At 45.8% G+C, this 22,536-nt stretch overlaps 1 protein-coding gene across 2 annotated transcripts in view; it reads left to right on the top strand.

Annotated features, from left to right (window-relative positions):
• The window catches only part of NRP2 (neuropilin 2), a 233,396-nt gene that overhangs the window by 103,393 nt on the left and 107,467 nt on the right, over nucleotides 1–22,536 (top strand). For both annotated transcript variants that reach the window (XM_083628026.1, XM_083628027.1), the window contains exons 7-8: nucleotides 2,476–2,631; nucleotides 20,464–20,608. In XM_083628026.1, coding sequence (XP_083484152.1) covers nucleotides 2,476–2,631; nucleotides 20,464–20,608 — 301 coding nt within the window. The remainder of the gene's footprint in view (nucleotides 1–2,475; nucleotides 2,632–20,463; nucleotides 20,609–22,536) is intronic.

Raw genomic sequence — 22,536 nt, 5'->3', positions numbered from 1 at the left:
TTGTCATCAAACACATGGCCAGCGAGAGTCCCCAGCTAGCATTCTCCTCTATGAAAAGCTTGGCTTGGCATGGGCTGGCATGCTGTGTGTCCATGGAAGCAGGCTTGGCAGGGTGATGTGAGGGAAACAAGTGTCTTTGTTTAGACACATGGTTTGTCTTGGCAGGGAGCTGCCACTGCCCTCTGGACTTTTAGGTCACACACACACAAACAAACACACACACACTTTCTCCTTAAACCAAACTGATTGCCATGCTGTCAAATTGACCCCAGTACATGAAGCTTGTAGAATCTCCTTGTTGCGTGCTGGGAATCAGCAGGAGGGCATTGAGCTGCTGTTTGGCAAAGGCAGTGTGACTCTTGCCTTCATGAACTGAAGGCAGCACTGTTAGGCCATTAACATTCCTACAGAAGTCTCGGCTTGACCTGGTGGCCCCTGAGCCTTGATGGGCTTTCCAGAGGGCTGAGAGGAGAGAACACGCTGCCGCTTACATGCCCCGTCGACTCCGCGACAGATCGAAAGGAGCGGGCTTTCCCACGTGTGCTAGGCGAGTACAGCTAGAACAATATTTATTCTGCCGGCGAAACTCAGTGCATACCAGCAGCTGGGAAAACCAGCAGGAACATACAAAAGGAAGGCTTTAGCAGGGGCTGCACAGAACCAGTTCATGGCAGCAAAAATGTTATATGGATTGGATGGTGGTGGGATGTGCTAAAGGGCATTCAACACGGGAAGTACTGGAGCAAATGGAGCAACTGTCTGAATCTTCATGGCGCAGTTATTAAGCCAGCATGTCTCGATAAGCTGCTGTATCACAAAAAATCTCCAAAAAGCACGAATTGGACACCACGACTTAATTTTACATTTGAAAAGACATGCCCCCCCAAAAAAACAATGCATGTTGACCTCTTTTCCACTGCTTCACTTAATTTGGGTGAAGATTCTCTAGTTTGAGCTTTGATTTTATTTGGGTTTTAAGAACATCAAAGCCAAAGTTCTTTATTCAGCTTATGGTCAGGGTCTCCTCCCAACACAATACTAGCACATGCCTTGCCTGAACCAGAAAAATGCTTTTTCATTGCTGAAATCTGTCGGCATTTGCTTGCAACAGACTTAGCAAGGCATGGGGGGGGGGTCCCACTCTGTATAATTAATGACATAATGGTAAAGGGGCACACAGCCTGCTTTTGCTCAGATTACTTCCACTCCAATGCATAATTTTTATCATGGCTTGCAACTGAGGCTGGTGCACAGTTGTGCTGGGCATTTTTTAAGAGACATAGTAAAGATTTCATCCCAGAGATGTTTACCGTTCAATCTGACGAAGCAACGGGAAGTGTGGGGGGCACTTTCAAAATGTGCTTCCCTCCCTCAATTATGAACCTTGCAACAAAACCAGGCAGGCTGAAAACATTTCCTTCTATGGCTCACGGGCTGCCACATCTAGGGATGTTAACTCAGCTGGTCTGAAAATTGATCCTATTAAGTTCTTATACTGGAACAGAGCTTAGACAGAATAGGCAACTCTAAACATGGCCAGTGGCAAAAGCTACAGCTGCGTCACAGTGATCTACTAGAAATGAAATACCGCCATGCTAATTTATACCAGCTGAGCACCCGATCCTCAGGTCTACTTTCAAACATAGCCTTCTTGAAGCAGCTGCAGCCCAACATGGCGAGTCCTGAAGAATGCCTTTAGCAAAACACACTGCTATTGTATGCTGTTGGTGGCTCTGAGATCCATTGTGGCTCATGATTCCATTTGTATAAGGTAAAGGTAAAGGCACCCCTGACCATCAGGTCCAGTTGTGGCCGACTCTGGGGTTGCGGCACTCATCTCGCTTTATTGGCCGAGGGAGCCGGCGTACAGCTTCTGGGTCATGTGGCCAGCATGACTAAGCCGCTTCTGGTGAAGCAGAGCAGTGCACGGAAACGTCGTTTACCTTCCCGCCGGAGCGGTACCTATTTATCTACTTGCACTTTGATGTGCTTTCGAACTGCTAGGTTGGCAGGAGCTGGGACCGAGCAACGGGAGCTCACCCCGTCGCGGGGATTCGAACCGCCGGCCTTCTGATCTGCAAGTCCTAGGCTCTGTGGTTTAACCCACAGCGCCACCCATTTGTATAGCCTGCCTTTATTGGCACCCAAGGCCGTGTACATGGGATCATGTCCATCGATCCAGGCACTGACCTGTCCCAGACCTGCTTCAGAACAGTGGTGGCCTCATGTGCCTTCAGACCAAACCCATATGTCTTCACGACTGCTGTCGAAGGATGTGCTCACTGCAAGTTCTGTGTCGTCGGCTTCCTCGTTCTCACCCTCTTGATCTGCAGTTTTGTCTCATTTGGCATCTGCAGACGCTGCTTCAGGAAGGTTGCATCTGCCCATGTTTCAGGCAAAGAGCAGGTCTGCCTTATTACTGCTGAACTTACGAAGCTCCTGTCGTTCTCCCTTCGCCCTCCTTCCCCCCCACAGGTGGACCTCCGCTTTCTGACGGTCCTGACAGCCATTGCTACTCAGGGTGCCATCTCCAGGGAAACCCAGAATGGCTACTATGTCCGGTCGTACAAACTGGAGGTCAGCACAAACGGGGAGGACTGGATGATGTACCGTCACGGGAAAAATCACAAGGTAAGTGCTTCCTCTTCCCCACAACCCCCTCCCCCCAAAATAATAATTCCAGACTGCAAAGGATTCTGTTGATGGTCGAATGGAAGGTCTACATTAACTTGAGTTGTTGCTTTTTTTGCTGCCTTTTTTTTGTTCATTTGCTTACTGCCAAGATGCAAAACATGGAGCTGTCGCCCCTCCCCAAGTAATCTTTATTATCTCTTGAGGGGTGAGGAAACAGTGTTCCTCCTTGACGGGAGGGGGGGGGGATCTGGCTGCTGTTGTGCCTTGCTCAGTGGAGAGAGCCTGCGGTACGTCTGTGGACTGCAAATGAAGGAGAAAATGCTTCCGCAGCCCGTGTTTTTGCCATAGAAGATTCATTGAGCATTTATGGCCCGAGCCCCGTCCACATGCTGGGTTAACAATCACAAAACCGCATGAAACTGCAGTTCAGGAGTTATTGAGGCTTAGAAAATGAAAGGGCACAAATCCTGAGAGGGGATCACAGTGTCCTAGAGAATAAAGCCCGACGATAAATAACGAGGAGCAATTCGGTTTGTCAGGGATAGGGGATCTGCAGCGGCGGCGGCAGCCGTTGGTTGGCAGTGATGCATTGACCTCTCTCTGCTTGTGCCTCCTCTGTCTATAAATATGGCTGTGTTGACCCTTGCTGATCCCTCAACCTCCGAATGCTTAGTGTTTGCTCAGTGGGGGGGAGAGAAGGCACTTACGTTGTGCTTTGGGCAGGTGTGCGAGAGAGCAGGCCGCATGGAGTGCAGCTGTTTATAATAAAGCTGTCTCTGCTCCTGGGATGGCATGGAGCTGTCATTCATCTTTGCCTTTGTTGTGGAGGCGCTTCTGAACTGACCCTCGGTGCTCTCCGCTGCAGAATACTGTAGAACACAAATTCAAACTTTGCCAGAGCAAACCCACCTTAAGCTAAGAGGGAGGGAAGCTTCTCGAAGATGCAGCGAATGCTAGCTAGGAGCGATAGAAACTTCGGCTTGGCTGCTACCAAGGTGAAGGTTGGGGGCACCTCTTTTATTCCCTCTTCGTTTGTCTGTGATCCCGAGACAAGTAATTCCACCCAGAACCCAGCACCTTCAAACTCCTTCCCGTCTAGTTTTGTAATCCAGAGCTGGGGGTTCATGTGGGAATGTTTTTGTGGATTGCTCAGCCCTGAATGCTCACTGGAAGGACAGATCCTGAAGCTGAGGCTCCAATACTTTGGCCACCTCATGAGAAGAGAAGACTCCCTGGAAAAGACCCTGATGTTGGGAAAGATGGCGGGCACAAGGAGAAGGGGACGACAGAGGATGAGATGGTTGGATAGTGTTCTCGAAGCTACCAGCATGAGTTTGACCAAACTCCGGGAGGCAGTGGAAGACAGGAGTGCCTGGCGTGCTCTGGTCCAGGGGGTCACGAAGAGTCAGACACGACTAAACGACTAAACAACAACATAGGGAAGATTGCTGTATCGTTTTCTCGGGCTGGGTGATACCTGGTTTTCAACATCGCAATATAACACCAGCTAAACATTGCGATGTATCAATATACCACAATGTCTAAAATAAGGATGGAGCTGGTTTTCAACTTTGTGATATATCACCAGCTAGACATCGTAATATACCGATATACCACAAAATTTGAAATAAGGATGGAACTAATGTTTCCCCCACATTGTGATTTTTGTATAGCATCACATAATGATCAAAAATTATGAAACCTATATCACAAAATGGATTTCCAAACCGGTTTTGGACGCTCTGTCGATATTCCGCCCAGCCCTAATTGTTTCCCTTCCTTGGAGTAACAGGTTAGGTTTTCCAGAATGTGGTATTCCTGACCTGAGTTTATTGCGATGAAATGGCAGCCCAGGCAGGGAAGAAGCAACACACTGCAGTTATCAGAGTTGATGTTTTGGCCTCCATAAAAAGGCCCAGGTGTGGCTTGAGGATGTGAGACCTCTACTTTCAGAGGTGTTCTGAGTGCTGCTCTGCCTCTGTCTTTCAAGCCAGTGTGGTGTAGTGGTTAAGAGCGGTGGACTCATAATCTGGTGAACCAGGTTCGCGTCTCCGCTTCTCCACATGCAGCTGCTGGGTGACCTTGGGGCAGTCACACTTCTCTGAAGTCTCTCAGCCTCACTCACCTCACAGAGGGTTTGTTGTGGGGGAGGAAGGGAAAGGAGAATGTTAGCCGCTTTGAGACTCCTTAAAGGGAGTGAAAGGCGGGATATCAAATCCAAACTCTTCTTCTTCTTCAATGGCTGCAGATTTCCCCCTGCTTCAGTGTATGCTTTGTTTCTTCTGGGCTCCACGATTTAAAGCACCTACGATGCTCAAGTGGCTTTCAGTGGGATGTGGTTTTTCCCTCCTTCCTTTAATGCCCACCCACCGAACCTATCTGCCTTTGTTTTATCTTAGTTACATTTAAGGTAAAGGGACCCCTGACCATTAGGTCCAGTCGTGGCCGACTCTGGGGTTGCGGCACTCATCTCGCTTTATTGGCCGAGGGAGCCGGCGTACAGCTTCCGGGTCATGTGGTCAGCATGACTAAGCCGCTTCTGGCGAACCAGAGCAGCGCATGGAAACGCCGTTTACCTTCCCGCCAGAGCGGTACCTATTTATCTACTTGCACTTTGACGTGCTTTTGAACTGCTAGGTTGGCAGGAGCAGGGACTGGGCAACAGGAGCTCACCCCGTTGCGGGGATTCGAACCACCAACCTTCTGATCGGCAAGCCCTAGGCTCTGTGGTTTAACCCACAGCGCCACCCGTGTCCCTGGTTACATTTAGGATATCCAGATATATATATATATATATATATATGCTCCCATGCAGATCTCGTTAAAGGAAGGGAAATAATCCTTAGATTTGTCATCATCAGCCCTTGGGATGAACCTGAGCCAAGGTTAACCTTCTGGCAGGATTTGGAGGGAGATGATTCATGCGAAATTATATCTGCAGCATTCACAGATCTGGAGAACTAGTTAAAAATCATGCTCGGGAAGAAAAGGCCATAAATTACTCGAGATTGTCACTTGTAGGAAATTTGCCGTTCACAGCAAAGGGAGATGTGAGGTGGGTTTTGATAAGTCTTTCTTGTCACATCTGGTTCTCTTCTTCTTAGCCCATTTAGTATGGTAAGCCTTGGTTGCTCTCATCTGGAGCAAATAGGGTGGAGCCAGTGACTTCGAAAGCTGATTTGTCTGAGCTGAGCAACCTCATCGTTTGATATTAATCCAGAAATCTAATTTCCTTCAAAGCTATTCCCTCCCTACCCACCAAACTCAAGATTCCCCCACCCCCATTTTAAACAAAATATGCCCCTGTTTTAAACTGGCCTCAGGCTGGAATTAGACCTTTGACAGCAAATGTGGAATCCTGAGCAGAGCAGTGTGGTGTCTGGGGGAAGGGGGAAAGAAAAGTTGACATGGGATCTGCAGGAGATAAAAGTCAGGCAGGAGGGACAACACCTAAGTCTGCTCCCCACCTTCTGTCGATCGTCCTCTTTAGTTCCTTCTTCCAGTCCCTTTTCCCTCCTAAATTGAAAAACATGGTCCAGCTGGGTGGGGACAGAGACTTGGGTGGATTGTGAAGAAGAAGAGTTTGGAAGAAGGGTTTGGATTTGATATCCCGCTTTATCACTACCCGAAGGAGTCTCAAAGCGGCTAACATTCTCCTTTTTCCCTTCCTCCCCCACAACAAACACTCTGTGAGTTGAGTGGGGCTGAGAGACTTCAGTCAGAGAAGTGTGACTAGCCCAAGGTCACCCAGCAGCTGCATGTGGAGGAGCGGAGAAGCGAACCCGGTTCACCAGATTACGAGTCTACCGCTCTTAACCACTACACCACACTGGCTGAAGGGGTTGCAGAGGAAAAGCAGCCTTCAGGGAAAGGATTAAGGCCCCCATCCCAAGTTGTGCTGATTACAGTGGTACCTCGGGTTACATACATTTCAGGTTACAGACTCCGCTAACCCAGAAATAGTACCTCAGGTTAAGAATAAATAAATCCAGAGGGAGTTGAATCTTGTATGAAACGTGGGATAGAGAGCAGAGGTAGAGCAAAATGCTCATTTTGTGCCACTGCGGGTTTCATATTTGATGTTCAGGTACAGGGAAGGAAGAAGCTGGTTTAAGTGAAAATGGCCTGAATGTGTTGTTCGCTGGGGGAAGCTGATTGCACAACCTCTCTCTCTCTCTCTCTCTCTCTCTCTCTCTCTCTCCCTCTCTCTCTCTCTCTCTCTTCCTCTCTCTTCCAGGGTGTCTTCCTCTCCTGTCAGGAAGCCCCAAAAGTTCTGAACTGAATGCACAGATTCCACGCTGGGTTTCTTTTGTGGTGCCTCAGTGCCGCACTCTGCATGGTTCAAATTGAAATAGCTACGCCATGCCAAATAGATTTGTCAATTCTGCCGCAGTGTGATTTGGTGCCATGGAGTGCAGGGAAAGAGAATAGGGGAGGACTCTGTCAAATTTTGCTTATGCATGTATATATGTGCACACACGGAGACATACATACATACATACGTGTGTGTCTCTGTAGCTAGCAGTGAGTCCCTTCTCTGCTGAATCTGTAAGTTGGGCTCAGAGCCAAATTTAACTGGTGCTACTGACAGGTCAACTAACATCGACATCTTCATAAAAGAAATTGAGACAGAGAGAGCCAAAGAGGCAGGGAGAGCTGCATGAAGCAAAGCTGGAAAAGAAAGATTATATTTCCCCCAGAAAGTAAGAGAGCAGCCCCCACCTTCAGTCGTCGCTGGTACCAAGGGAGGCGAAAAGAACTGGTGTTGTTGGGGATTTCTATAAGCTGTGAAGACCAGTACACTTCCAATTCCCTGGCTGTTGGCAGTCTTGGGACTAGGGATAAGTTGAATAAAGAGGAGGGAAAATAAGATTAACAAGAGCTTTCAGCAGAAGGGGATGGTCGTGTTGTTTTTCATAGAGAGCAGCGTTGCTTTCAGGGAGAAGGAGGGACGGAGTGGGGTGGAAAGGGATTTGTACACCTGATACCTGATCTGAACTGATTGAATTCTCCAAACCTCACCTCTGCTATCAGCATCACTGAACGATCTTCAGGTCCTTCAGGAAGAGGAGAGTGTTTTCGCCCACACAAAAATACTGGTCTGCCCATCTTGGCAAAGTCCCCCTCCCCCTTTTAAAATCTGTGTGGAATTGTTGTTGTTGTTTAGTCGTTTAGTCGTGTCCGACTCTTCGTGACCCCATGGACCAGAGCATGCCAGGCACTCCTGTCTTCCACTGCCTCCTGCAGTTTGGTCAAACTCATGCTGGTAGCTTCGAGAACACTGTCCCACCATCTTGTCCTCTGTCGTCCCCTTCTCCTTGTGTCCTCAATCTTTCCCAACATCAGGGTCTTTTCCAGGGAGTCTTTTCTTCTCATGAGGTGACCAAAGTATTGGAGCCTCAGCTTCACGATCTGTCCTTCCAGTGAGCATTCAGGGCTGACTTCCTTCAGAATGGAGAGGTTTGATCTTCTTGCAGTCCATGGGACTCTCAAGAGTCTCCTCCAGCACCAGAATTCAAAAGCATCAATTCTTCGGCGATCAGCCTTCTTTATGGTCCAGCTCTCACTTCCATGCATCACTACTGGGGAAACCATAGCTTTAACTATACGGACCTTTGTTGGCAAGGTGATGTCTCTACTTTTTAAGATGCTATCTAGGTTTGTGGAATAGACAAGCCTTACTTAAATTATTAGCGCCATGCCTTGAGAGCTGCATGAAGCATATGCAAATACATTGCAGCAACTGGGATCCGATGGGGGACAAAGAGGAGGAAATCTCCTCTCTTTCCCTCTTAATCTCCCCACCCCCAGAACTGGATTTGAGGACAGCCACTACCACTGCAGCCCCTCTACTCAAGTCAGGAAGTGCCCAACATGAGCAAGGAGGTTGTGGTTGATTCCCCACCCATCTAAGACTCCAAGCCGTCCTCCTCCTCAGCTTGGAAGTGTTTTTCTGCCAGCAAGGGATGGGTGAATCTGCCAATTTCAAAAAGCAGATGAGGTGGAATGGCTTTGGCACATCTCCCACTCCCAAATCACCTCCAGATTCCAAAGGGGTGGCAGCTATCCTACCACTCCCTTCCAACTTTGTCTGACCACGGCTGCCCAGGCAAATCCTTTGTTCCAGAAAGGAGAGCAGGCATTGGAACCATAGCCAATGGGATCTGGCTATAAATCTGCTACTATAAATCCTTATTGCCAGCCCTCGGCTGGCTGATGGCCCACCCTGCTTGGTCCCTGTGACCTTTGATGTTTGGGAAGTGGGGTGTTTGTGTGTCTTTAAAAATGTTTTTATGAATGCGTCGGGGGACTCCAATGTCCCTGGCTGAAGGAACCATCTCCTGTAGGTCCAGAACTGGAATATGCCAAAGCGCTTTATAGGGGACCAGCAGAAATAATTGGACTTGGCCTTGTTCATCTTTCTGAGAGACATTGTGTAAATGTCTGGCCACAGTGATCCATGCAATGGTCACCTCCAGGCTTGACTACTGTAATTCGCTCTACGCGGGGCTGCCCTTGAAGCTGTCCCAGAAACTCCAGCGGGTGCAGAATGCTGCAGCGAGGCTCCTCACGGGGTCTCTGCCATGGGAACATATTCACCCAGTGCTTTTCCAGCTGCACTGGCTCCCGGTGGAGTACAAGGTCAGATTTAAGGTGCTGGTTTTGACCTTTAAAGCCCTTTACAGCCTAGGACCCTCGTACCTACGGGACCGCCTTTCCCGGTATGCCCCACGGAGAGCCTCAAAGTCCGTAAATAGCAACACCCTAGAGGTCCCAAGCCCTAAGGAAGTCAGATTAGCCTCAACCAGAGCCAGGGCCTTTTCAACACTGGCTCCGGCCTGGTGGAACACTTGTCTCATGAGACCAGGACCCTGCAGGATCTGATTTCTTTCCGCAGGGCCTGTAAGACAGAGTTGTTCCACCTGGCCTTTGGCTTGGAGCCAATTTGATTCCCTCCCTCCCTCTCTTTTTTCCTTTTCTTCTCCTCCTGCGATGAGGCTACATTTTAATGTTTTAATGTTTCAATATTTTAATGTATTTTAATCTTGTTTTTAAGTTGTATTCATTCAACTTGTTTTTATTATTGCTTGTTAGCCACCCTGAGCCTGGCCTTGGCTGGGGAGGGCGGGGTATAAATAAAAATTATTATTATTATTATTATTATTATTATTATTATTAAAAGTTCAGGGGCGCATCTCAGCTATGTCCAGTATCTGGACTTTCACTGCCAGGTGAAGAGTGACACAACCTGGCAGCCTTTACGTGCAGTTCATTTGCAATGCCTTCCTTACACTGCACTGTTTTATATGCAACAAACCAAATTACATAAACAGCCTAAAAGTCAGGGCTTCAATTTTGTTTTTCATTTGGGAGGGGTCTATTTAATCTATTTTAGTTCTTAAAATATTTACATTCCACACTTCTGGTGCAAAATCCCCAGCCAGGCCTGCTTGGATTAAAATCACAATATCGTAGAACAACCACCCAAAAGGGAGGTGACAGGAGAAGCAGTAAAAACCAAGCATAAGAAAATGTTATCTGTAGAAATTCAACAGGATGAAATAAAGTGCTCAGTAAAAAAATGAAAAACCGGTAAGAAGGGAGCCAAGTGTACTAGGTGCAGCTGCTGAAAAGACCCCCCTCAATATATATATACTGTTTCTCCTTTCATGGGTTTCATAGTCTCTGTGCAAATTAACATTTTGGCATTTAGCAACCATCCAGGGCTGTGTAGTGCACAGGGAACTAGAGTGACATTTCCAAGGCCAGAAGGTACCTTGGTGCTTGCTGTGGCTTCGGCTGAATTAGTTAGTTCGCTCTGTGCCTCAGTTCCTTGGTCTAAGAGATGAGGCAAAGATACCCTTCCCGTGAGCTTTGAAATATATTGGAGAACAGCAGCGAGGTGGTATTGACAGGCTCCTGAACTGTGTGCCTTTCTTAACACTCCGGGAGGCTGCGAATATACAGCTGGCAGATTGTGCTTGGCTTGGTGGTGCAGGCCTGTTCTGGCCGCTACTCCACATTGGATCAGTGATATAAATACTGCTATAGTGGACATCTGGAAGTTAACGTTTCCCTGTGATTGCTTAATGTACAGGAAAATAGGCAGGAAGCTAAGGAAGAGAGCATGTGATTTCCAGTTACAGTGGTACCTCGGGTTAAGTACTTAATTCGTTCCGGAGGTCCGTTCTTAACCTGAAACTGTTCTTAACCTGAAGCACCACTTTAGCTAATGGGGCCTCCTGCTGCTGCCGCACCGCCGGAGCACGATTTCTGTTCTCATCCTGAAGCAAAGTTCTTAACCCGAGGTACTATTTCTGGGTTAGTGGAGTCTGTAACCTGAAGCGTATGTAACCCAAGGTACCACTGTATGCATGGAAGTTTGTATGGTCTATCGTGTACGGTCATTTCTCATGTAAGTGCATCACTCATGTTGAAGTGTTAAGCGGTCAGATCTACACCCATATATAATGAAAGCCAGGCCAGTTCCTTGCTCCTCTTTCCTTCTGAGTCGCCGTGCGCCTGAAGTTTCCCTGCTCTCCGCCCGAAGCCCTGTCTCTCTGTAGCAGAAAGATAATCTCCACAGACATCCCTCCTTCATTCTTCTCCCTCTGAAGTCGTGAACCCCCTAATCCTGTTAGTGTTTTTTGTCTCCACGGGGGGTGGGTAACGTAATCCAAGTGGTCCAGGGAGACAGGCCCAAACACGCACAAATTATGCAGGGGAATTTTCTCCCCAACTCTGGTCCCCTCCCAGAAAACTCAAACCCCTCTCCCTTTTAATGGCCTCAGAAACTCTTGACGAGAAAACCAGAACTAAAAATAAATAAGGCGAAGGGTCTTTGGGATCATAAACTGCTTCTTGGATGTAATGTGTACTCAACCCACCTGGTTTGTTTGTTTTTTTTTTGCTTTGCTTTCCCTGCTGACGCTGTCGCTGGCAGGGTCCCCCGCACACCCACTGGAACTGAAAAAACACACACTCCCCAAACTGACAGTGGGACATTTTAACATTGGAAGAGCAGCCTGGCCATGAAATCCAGTAGAGGGGAATGGGGGGGGGGGAGAGAGAAGGGAACAGGGGGTGGGATAAAGGCCCTTCATCCGGCTATGTCATTCTGCGCACTCCCTTGGTGTCTTAAAGCAAATTAATTATGTAGGTCAGATCCTTATTGACTATCAATACATGTCGACCCACCGGATAGCGAGAACCAGCAGTAAATGTTAAGTATATGCATGAGGTGAAGGGCAGGTGTATGTATGTCTTGGGGGGGGGCAGTAGCAGTTAAAAAAGGAAAGGGGGGCGGGTAAAGCCGTTCATTTGGGTTAAAAGCTACAAATTGGGAAAACTACAGATCGAAATAGTTGTTTATTATGTACAGTTTACGACTCTGCTCCTCCACCAACACACCTTCACAACCCAGACCCCATAGACAGCATCCAGAAAATATTCCTTTTGGTTCTCCTCCCCAGTCCTGGGGTTTTTGTTGGTGTGTGGCTTCAACCCCCTCCTTTCTTGGTCGCCATATGCCCAAATAGAAGAGGCTTGGAAGGGCAATTCTCTATACCTCCGGTTTCCTCACATGCATAAGCTGCGATCAGGATCTGCCAAGCGGACAGCAGCCCTCCCAGGATTCCTGTTTTGGCTGGCTTCCTGGGACAGCAGGAAACATGGTAGTCCAGGGCACAGGAAGTGGTTGGGAAGACTGGGTTTGGCTCGATGGAGCACAAGATCTGTAGATCCTGCACCACAATATGGGCTTCTTTCAATTCCATCTGCCGCCTTGAACTAAAGCGGTACTTAAATTGCTTGAGAGTTGCATTCGGCTCATGATGACTCTTACTGGATTATGACCCACTGGCCACTCGGCTCTTGAGAGTGGTTCATTGATGAAGTCTTATTGTGCCCCCCAACCCTTTATATTGATGTACACTGGGTGTGGAAAATAGTTTTGAGAAAGCTAAGGATCTGAAATGGCAGAGTATAGCTGGGATGAATAATGTGAAACATGGACGAGTGTGTGAAGTTCTAATAATAATAATAATAACAAAAACAATTTATTATTTATACCCCACCCGTCTGGCTGAGTTTCCCCAGCCACTCTGGGCGGCTCCCAATCGAGTGTTAAAAACAATACAGCATTAAATATTAAAAACTTCCCTAAACAGGGCTGCCTTCAGATGTCTTTTAAAGATAAGATAGCTCCTTATTTCCTTGACATCTGATGGGAGGGCATTCCACAGAGCGGGCACCACTACTGAGAAGGCCCTCTGTCTGGTTCCCTGTAACCTCACTTCTCGCAGTGAGGGAACCGCCAGAAGGCCCTTGACGCTGGATCTCAGTGTCCGGGCTGAACAATGGAGATGGAGACGCTCCTTCAGGTATACAGGACTGAGGCCGTTTAGGGCTTTCAAGGTCAGCACCAACACTTTGAATCGTGCTCGGAAACGTACTGGGAGCCAATGCAGATCTCTCAGGACCGGTGTTATGTGGTCCCGGCGGCCACTCCCAGTCACCAGTCTAGCTGCCGCATTCTGGATTAATTGCAGTTTCAAACTTTTTATGCTTGTGAGATGACAACGAAAATGTTATTTTCTAGAAGCTCTGAGCATTGCATGTTTTCCATTAATAATACATTGTGGTGCTATTTTATGCCTTGGGAAGCTGCCTGTTTGCATTTAGTTCCAATAAAAATGAGGAGGTTTGCCTCGCAGTGTGCTCTCAGCAGTAGATTTAAGTGTAAAGATTTCACAGGGAAAAACCAGAAGTTGAGTTTTTCAGACGTGCTTTGCTTTTGAGGAAAAGTCTGAAGAGACTTGAAACAGTTGTGATTTCCTGAGTTGCACTGAGCAGTAAGATCAAATCCGGATACCAAACACTCCAAATTACAAGCAGCTTGCTTCATTGTTGTTTAATTAATTTCTCTCCCTTCAGGAAGGGATACTCAAACCAGTCAGAGGGGCAGATGTTATTCACGTGTGTATTTTTGTACCAGGGTAAATATGGAGATAGTGGAGCTGCCATTTTGCAGTCTAGGCATTTACATTGGCTGCCTTCATAGGTAGTTTCTTATGGGCTACTTGAATGAGAATAATTTGACAAAGAACACGGTCTAGTCCTTTTCTGCAACACAGGGCAGCTAGGAGTTTGACGCACTCCAAACCCATAATACCCAGCAGTTGGAAGAAGGCCATCAGACTGGAAGTGTCCTTTGTTGAGGAGGCTAAACATCAAGGAGAGTGATATTTGAAGCAATCTGTATCTTGAATTTAGGAAGTAGACTTAGGGCAGTAGAGGATGTGATCAAGATAATGTCTGGGGGGCTTTCAGTGGCAATAGTTCATGGGAAAGGCACTGTTAAGCGTAACAACAAAGATACTGGAGCTTTATAGAATTTAAGAGATAATTTTGTTACCTTTTAAAGCCCTCAGAAGAAATACCACAAGTAATTCACTTTGGACTCTGTGTGCAGGTAGCAGGGACTGTTATTGCACAGGAAAGAGTGAAGCCCTGAATAACAGCGGTTGCTCCCTGGCCTTTGAAATGGCACAGCCTGTTTCGGAGCGCTCTGTTTGATTTTCATTGCAAGTTACGCATACCTAAATCCTGCAATTTCTGGAGGTAAGGCCAGGCTAAGAGGAATTCCGAAATCTTTAGGCCTGCCCATCTGTTTAGAATTAGACACCTGGCTGAATCTAATGAATGAATGTAGCCTGAAGTTGTGATGCAGCAGCTAAGGTTGTTAACACTATTTTTTTCCCCTTCCCTCTTTGAAATAAGAGGCTGTACCTAAAGGCTGTTTATCAGCGTTCCAGAAAGGATTGATAAAGATGGTGAAGCCATAAAAAGAGAAGGGTGTAAACGAGGAAGTGAGAGTTGCTAAAGTTATTGGCAGCAACCCACCGCTTCAGACAAAGCATTGCCGCCTATAACTTTCACACTGCAAAGGAGGCTTGAAAAATAAAATAAAATTGGTGTGCAGACTGAAGAAACAAGACAGAATTAGAAGTAATCACCATATGGAACAAATCAGGGAAGAAGGTGACTGAAAGGGGGAAAAGATAAATAAATTTCAGAGACACCTAGATATGTGTTTGGAGAAGGAAGGTTTTGCGGCAGAAGTTGTGAAAGCAGCAGAAGTAGGATTAGCAGGGAAATTGAAATAAGGGCAAGCGTGGGGGGGGGCCAGATGGGGTCACTCTTGTCTTAGGTTCTTCGATGACATGCTGCAGATCAGCTTTGTGGGTTGACACAAAGCTACAGGCTTCAGCTTCAGTGGCGAAATATATCCTGGCACACAGAATCTGGGATATTGGCACACATGAAGGCCACTCGCAGCGGACGCTGATGTTTCCAGGCCTCCTGCTGAAGGAAGGGTATTCTGCGACTGCTGAGCAGGCGAAGGGAGAGGAGAAAGGAGGGGTGTGCTGGGATAAAAGTAGGATATTAAAAACACATCAACCACGCTGTGTTTCTAAACGGTACCAGCGTGATCCGTATTCTCCGGATTAGCATTTCTGTTCAACTCTAAACCTGCTCCAGATCCCAATTACCAGCACAGATTTTTGCAGGCGAAGACTTCCTTGCTATACATTTCGCTTGACTTTGCTGTCCTAAAGACGGGAATCCACCACCGCACGCACTTGTTTCGACTGTGGGACAGTTGTTGCTGACGAAAAAGGGCTCATGGATTTAGCAAGGAGTTTATTCAGCTCCTCATAGCACAATCTCCATTTGCTGGCGTGCCAGAATCCCGAGAGAGATGCACTGCTGCGCCAGCGCTTAATGGCGGATCTCACCCGGAGCTCCGGGTGAGAATATACATTCCTTAAGAAGCCAGAGGCCTTTCTCTTGGGTATAGTCGGCCAAGGGGTGTTAAAGACGGATATAACTTTCTTTATGTATGCTACAACAGCAGCTAGAATACTTATTGCGAAGTACTGGAAGACGCAAGAGCTACCCACACTGGAAGAATGGCAGATGAAGGTGATAGACTACATGGGCTTGGCAGAAATGACGAGCAGAATCCGAAACCAGGGAAGAGAAGCAGCGCAAGAAGAATGGAAAAAATTCAAGGACTATTTAAAGAAATATCACAAAGTTAACGAAAGTTAGAATGATGTTGGATTGGAAAGTAAATGGTTACTATTAGCAATGGTTAAGACAAGGAGAATAAGGAAGATTAGTTTAAATCTAAATTAAAATAAGGGAAGATTTGCTGAGTAATTGATAAGAATTTGGAATACAGAAAAGGGAGGCATGAGGAAGTCGGGGAAGAAAGGTATAAGAAATTAGGATATGAAATGGTACATGTTTTTTGTTTTGTTTATGTCTTTGTATGTTTATGTATGTTATGTTTATATGGAAAAAATTCTTGAATAAAAATATTATAAAAAAAAGGAAGCAAAAAAAAAAAAAGAGAGAGAGATGCACTGCTGAGTTGTCTCTATAGGCTTTTAAGTATTTTAAAGTTTCAGATGCGGTAGCAGTAAGAACAATAATAAGATGTAATAGGAGCAATAAGCAACTCATCCGAACATGCCCTACCAATGGTGTCTCCCATTATAATAGTTCCTGTGGATGGCCATTCTTGGCAGTGGTCAGAGTCGAGCATTTATATTTCGTTTCACTTTTCATTTGTGCACCCCCTTTCCATATTACTATACACAAGTCTTTTTTACAAGCTGAAAAAATAGAACAAAAGAGACAGCAAAATAGACAGACACCCCTATTAACAATCTGACCCAATACAAAAAAAGTCATAATAAAAACCTAACTTTAAAATAAACAACTTATATCAAATAAAGACGTATTCAAAAATCTTTTGCGATATAATAAAAAGGTAAAGGGGCCCCTGACCATTAGGTCCAGTCGTGACCGACTCTGGGGTTGCGGTGCTCATCTCGCTTTACTGGCTGAGGGAGCCGGCGTACAGCTTCCAGGTCATGTGGCCAGCATGACTAAGCCGCTTCTGGCGAACCAGAGCAGTGCACAGAAACGACGTTTACCTTCCCACCAGAGTGGTACCTATTTATCTACTTGCACTTTGACATGCTTTCGAACTGCTAGGTTGTCAGGAGCTGGGACCGAGCAACAGGAGCTCACCCCGCCGCAGGGATTCGAACCGCCGACCTTCTGATCAGCAAGTCCTAGGCTCTGGTTTAATCCACAGCGCCACCCGCGTCTCTGCCATTACAATATAATAGTGAACAGTAAAACTAAATATCACACAATAATATTTAAACAGCTTACGCTTAACAATTGCAATGAAGAATTACTAAACTGTAATGGCAAGTCACAACGCATAAAATACCACAAAACATGCAAAACCATGTGAAAGGATCAAATTGAGAAACAAGGACTACTGAATAAGAGGCACATTGTCAGTCCTCGCCACTGTCTTCCTTGCACATTAACAGCCATTTACTTGGTGAGATCTATAGAGGTGGGTCTCATAAATAAGTCCCAGGAATACTTACAGGGAAGGGTGCTTTGTAAACTCCCCTTAATGTAAGGCTTTTTTGAGGCTCCTCATGGTTGTGCATATGGGACGCGGGTGGCACTGTGGGTTAAACCACAGAGCCCAGGACTTGCCGATCAGAAGGTCGGCGGTTCAAATCCCCGCGACGGGGTGAGCTCCCGTTGCTCGGTCCCTGCTCCTGCCAACCTAGCAGTTCAAAAGCACGTCAAAGTGCAAGTAGATAAATAGGTACCGCTCCAGCGGGAAGGTAAACGGCGTATCTGTGCGCTGCTCTGGTTCACCAGAAGCAGCTTAGTCATGCTGGCCACATGACCCAGAAGCTGTACGCCGGCTCCCTCGGCCAATAAAGTGAGATGAGCGCTGCAACCCCAGAGTCGGCCACGACTGGACCTAATGGTCAGGGGTCCCTTTACCCTTTACCTTTATGGTTGTGCAGAGATAAAGTAATACCGAGGAGCCGTTTGGGACTGGGAAATGACATGTAATGAAATGAAAAGGATGTTTAAAATAACGTTTGTAAAAAACAACAACCCAGAAAATTTTCTTTTGGGAATTATAGGGACAGAACTACCTAAAATGTATAGAAACTTATTCATGTATGCTACTGTAGCAGCTAGAATGTTACTTGCCCCAAAATGCAAAGAAGCAGAAGTCCCAGCAAAGGAAGAATGGATACAAAAACTTACGGAATATGTAGAAATGGCGAAACTTACCAAAAGAATAAGAAATTAAGATAAGATTTTTTTATATATATAAAAGAATGGAAATGGTTTATTGAATATTTACAGATAAATTATAAACAGATTAAAACAGTAGCAGGATTATTGTAATAACCTGCAGTTGTAAAGAAGATGAATAAATGAGCAAATTAAGTTAATTTGGATATGCAGAAGATACTAAAAATGAATTTAAGGAACTGCAGAAAGAGCGGGAAGGAAGTCAAGTTTTGAAATGTCAAAAATGTATAAACTTGAAAAGTAAAAAATAAAAATACATTAAAAAAATTTTAAAAAAAGGATAAAGGATCGTCTTGGGACTAGGAGCGCCCACTGATGGCCTTTTGCTGAAAGACCCACCAGGACTCCATCTCCATGTTGTGATCTTTCGTGGTTTGCATCCGGGCTTCTCTTCCCACGCTTGATGCTGTGGGAACGACTGCCCCATGCGTTCCTGCAGAGAGCAAGTTCACATAGAGGACACTGCAGTTGTGATACATGGACTCTGGCAAACTATTTCTGCCCCAAGATGATTAAAGTTGATTGTTACAAACCCAGGAAACATCTGCATTATCCCTTTAATGCTGGTTCCCCTGGAATATTAGGAAAATGCCGTTGGATCTTCAAAAAAAGAGCCTTTTCTTGAATCCCTGGACTCTAAAGATTAAGTGATTTAGCTTTTCGGTGCTAGTCCGATTCAATTCTGCTTAATCCAGCATCGAAGCCACAAGCAAAGTCAGTGGAGATTTGCACACCTACCGAAAACTCACAAAAGGAAAAAACTTGGATTCTCTGGTCCGAAACAGATGAGAGTTCAGCCAGGAGGACCCCTCAGATTCTGGCACGCAGGGAGTGTGTGTCCCAGGATGGTCGTAGCAGTTTTCTTTTTAGAACATCTCTTTTGTCTTTTTTCTCCCCACGTAGAAGATGAAGCCCCCAAAGAAAATTTGCTGACACTTACACAGGCTATTAAAATAGCAGAAGGGGTGGTGGTGGTGATGGAATGGTCCATATGGTAATTATCGATTAAGGCCATCTGGTAAGACAGCCGTTTGTTTGAATAATACCGCAACATGCCTTGTACCAAATAAAGGTCTTGTTTTAAAAAAAGGTTTTTATTTTATTTCTGGTGTTTGTACGTATGGATTGAAGGGAAGTGACTGACATACTTTTATTCGGAGAGGTTGCTACTTCCATGAAGGAAACGAATGCGTTCCAATGGGCTGGTTTTGAATCGGCAATGCTTACAAAAGAGAATTATGATGATTATTACGCCCACTTTGTAAATATTGAAGCTGAAGAACGAGTGGGTAAAGTCAGTAGTTCAACTGATAACGCTAATTGTTGCTTGTATGCTCTATTTCAGGCAAGTGGGCTGTAGATTTGAGGAGTGTTTTGAACATCTTGCACTCCTGGGAATTGCGCCAAAGTGTTTCAGGCTTGTCCATCTGAAATCAGAAGCTCTTTTTTATTTAATTGGTTTGTCTGGGTTTGCATTTCAGCTGTTGTCATAACAGAATAGGATAGAACTGAGGTACCAACTGACATGAAGAAAATTATCTTGGGCTATTCTTTTTTCCTTTAAAAGTTAGAAGATAGGATTAGGCGAAGATGTTCATGCCATGGAGTTAAACATGTTGTTGTTGTTTAGTCGTTTAGTCGTGTCCGACTCTTCGTGACCCCATGGACCAGAGCACTCCAGGCACTCCTGTCTTCCACTGCCTCCCGCAGTTTGGTTAAACTCATGCTGGTAGCTTCGAGAACACTGTCCAACCATCTTGTCCCCTGTTGTCCCCTTCTCCTTGTGCCCTCCATCTTTCCCAACATCAGGGTCTTTTCCAGGGAGTCTTCACTTCTGATGAGGTGGCCAAAGTATTGGAGTCTCAGCTTCAGGATCTGTCCTTCCAGTGAGCACTCAGGGCTGATTTCCTTAAGAATGGATAGGTCTGATCTTCCTGCAGTCCATGGGACTCTCAAGAGTCTCTTCCAGCACCATAATTCAAAAGCATCAATTCTTCGGCGATCAGCCCTCTTTATGGTCCAGCTCTCACTTCCATACATCACTCCTGGGAAAACCATAGCTTTAACTATACGGGCCTTTGCCGGCAAGGTGATGTCTCTGCTTTTTAAGATGCCTTCTAGGTTTGTCATTGCTTTTCTCCCAAGAAGCAGGTGTCTTTTAATTTTGTGGCTGCTGTCACCATCTGCAGTGATCATGGAGCCCAAGAAAGTAAAATCTCTCACTGCCTCCATTTCTTCCCCTTCTATTTGCCAGGAGGTGATGGGACCAGTGGCCAGGATCTTCATTTTTTTGATGTTGAGCTTCAAACCATATTTTGCGCTCTCCTCTTTCACCCTCATTAAAAGGTTCTTTAATTCAAGACAACAGCAGTTAAACATAACCATTGGCAAATAACGAATGTGCAGGTTAGGTTGTTGTTAGAGGCAAAGAAATTGAGTCTAACTGAAACTTTTGACAACCTTCGCCCTAGCCAGTTATCCTCTCTGACATTTTGTGCAACCATTCAGGCAGTCATCTTCATTTCTCATTTTCCCCCTTTCACATTCCAGGCTTTCTTGTTCTGACGAATAGGAAAGGATAACGCTATATTTGCACTCTCTCCTTTCCAGGTATTCCAGGCTAACACCGATGCCTCAGAAGTGGTTCTGAACAAGATCCATGCTCCAGTGCTGACTCGCTTTGTCAGGATCCGCCCCCAGGTTTGGCACAGCGGAATTGCACTTCGTTTGGAACTGTATGGCTGTCGGATCACAGGTTTGCGTTTTTAGTTGTCCTTTCCTGAGTACAGGGATGGAGGAGAATCTCACTTGGCCCGCATTTTTAGTTGTTCTGACTTAAGTCACACCTCCCAAGACTATAATGTGTGGATCAAAACATAATTATTCTTTAGATTTTGCACTTCTTCAAATTCTGTGATATAGGTTTTTGGCTCAAAACATGTACCAAAATCCATAAACAAATGCATGCTTTGGGATAAAATTTCTTTAAATATGCATACCCTGAGATAAAATTTGTCCGGCTTGCGCATTGTAACACAATAATAAAAAAAATTGCCCAAAAATTGCATTTTAAACTCAATTGTTTGCATGGATTAGAACAACAACAACAGAACTGGGATGGAATGAAATTGTTAATAAGCATGTGCACAATCGGCACAGACCAGAAATAGACTGATCTGGGGAGCAAGACTGCTGCGTGTGACAGAAGAGAGATCACCAGCTGTGGATTACCTAAATGTAGAACATGACCACCTGCAACCACTGTCACAACGGCCTCCTTTGCAGAGACACCTGGAATGCTGTGGGAGTAATTCAGCTAGCTCAGGGGTGGCCAACTGCCAAGATACTGCGATCTACTCACAGAGTTAAAAACTGGCAGTGATCTACCCCCTTTTGGGGGGTTCAGGTCTAAGTTGTCGAGCTTTTTTGCCTTGTTTTGGGGGGGTCAAGGTTGTACAGCTTTCTTTAGGAAGGCCCATTTTTTGGGGGATGCAGGACAAGAATATTGAGCATTTGTTAGAGGAGCAAAAGTTGTTCACCTTCTGTGGGGGGAGCCAGTGATCTACCACTGACGTCCATTTGATCTACCTGTTGGACGTGCCTCGGCTACCTTATTCTGTAGAATTAAAGACTTGGGAGCTAACCAAGCAGCAACTAGCCTGAGGCCATCGTTCACAAACTGTATGTAGTCCACAAAGATCTTTCTTCTGGAGGGAAGCTCCCCCCACTCCCAGAAGGGAAGATGGCGGACGATCCTGACTATGGGGTGTTTGCTTAATGGAATTTGCCCTCACTCTCCTTGTGCACCCTGAAATCTGTTCTGGGGACTCCGTCGACCCTCTAGAGCAGGTGGGGAGATGGAGACACAAGCAGGGGAAGTTGTGCAAGCAGCCATTCTCACGCTAATAGGATGATTTCGTTGGGTATGAGCCGGAAAGTGCCAGGTTCAGAACATGCCTCAAAACAGAAGTGACGCTTGTTGCTTTGTTTGCCCTTGCATAGTTGTTCTATTCTTTCTTGAATAGGCAGCAGTGAGGGTAATGGGGTCGCGAGAGAGTCTTGGTTTGGTATCATGCCAGGGAAATGGGAGGCTTAAAGCACTTGGCCTCCACCACATTCCTGATCACCACAATGGCAGTTCATGATGTTGCCAGTCCTGCGCTAAAGCAGGATTCTCCACATCTCAACAGCCCAGACTTAATTCTCCTCTGCTACCCAGATTATGCGATGTCACTTACGGAAGTCCACCTTCTTCAGTCATCAGCTGGGATGGCTCTGCTAAGGGACCCTGCAAATCTAAAATATATAGATCTCTCCCATATATAAAAACATTGAGGCGGTTCACAGCAAAATATGCAACGACAACCAAAAAATGAAATACCATTAAACAGTGCAAAATACAAAAGTATTTTATAAATACAAAAGTATTTTCTAAAACAGGGCAGTGCTGGATGATGAAATGGAAGAGAAACATGTCTGCCAAAAGATCTCCTGAAAGGAGTGAAAGAGAATATTCTAAATGCATTTGTGGATGTTCAGTTTCTCAGTGCTTGACGCCTCTTAGTTTAAACTGGAATGTTTAAACTGTGGCCATTAAGAAGAGGGGATTATGGAAGTTATTTAGATAACTTTTTGTTCCATTGAGTCATTTGGTTGGTTGTCCAGGCGGCACCTCAGAGGGAG

The sequence above is a fragment of the Podarcis filfolensis genome, assembly GCF_964270895.1.
Source record: "Podarcis filfolensis genome assembly, chromosome: 1".
Classification (NCBI taxonomy): domain Eukaryota; kingdom Metazoa; phylum Chordata; class Lepidosauria; order Squamata; family Lacertidae; genus Podarcis; species Podarcis filfolensis.
Note: the sequence above shows the minus strand (reverse complement) of the source record. Positions and strands in the feature narration are given on the sequence as shown.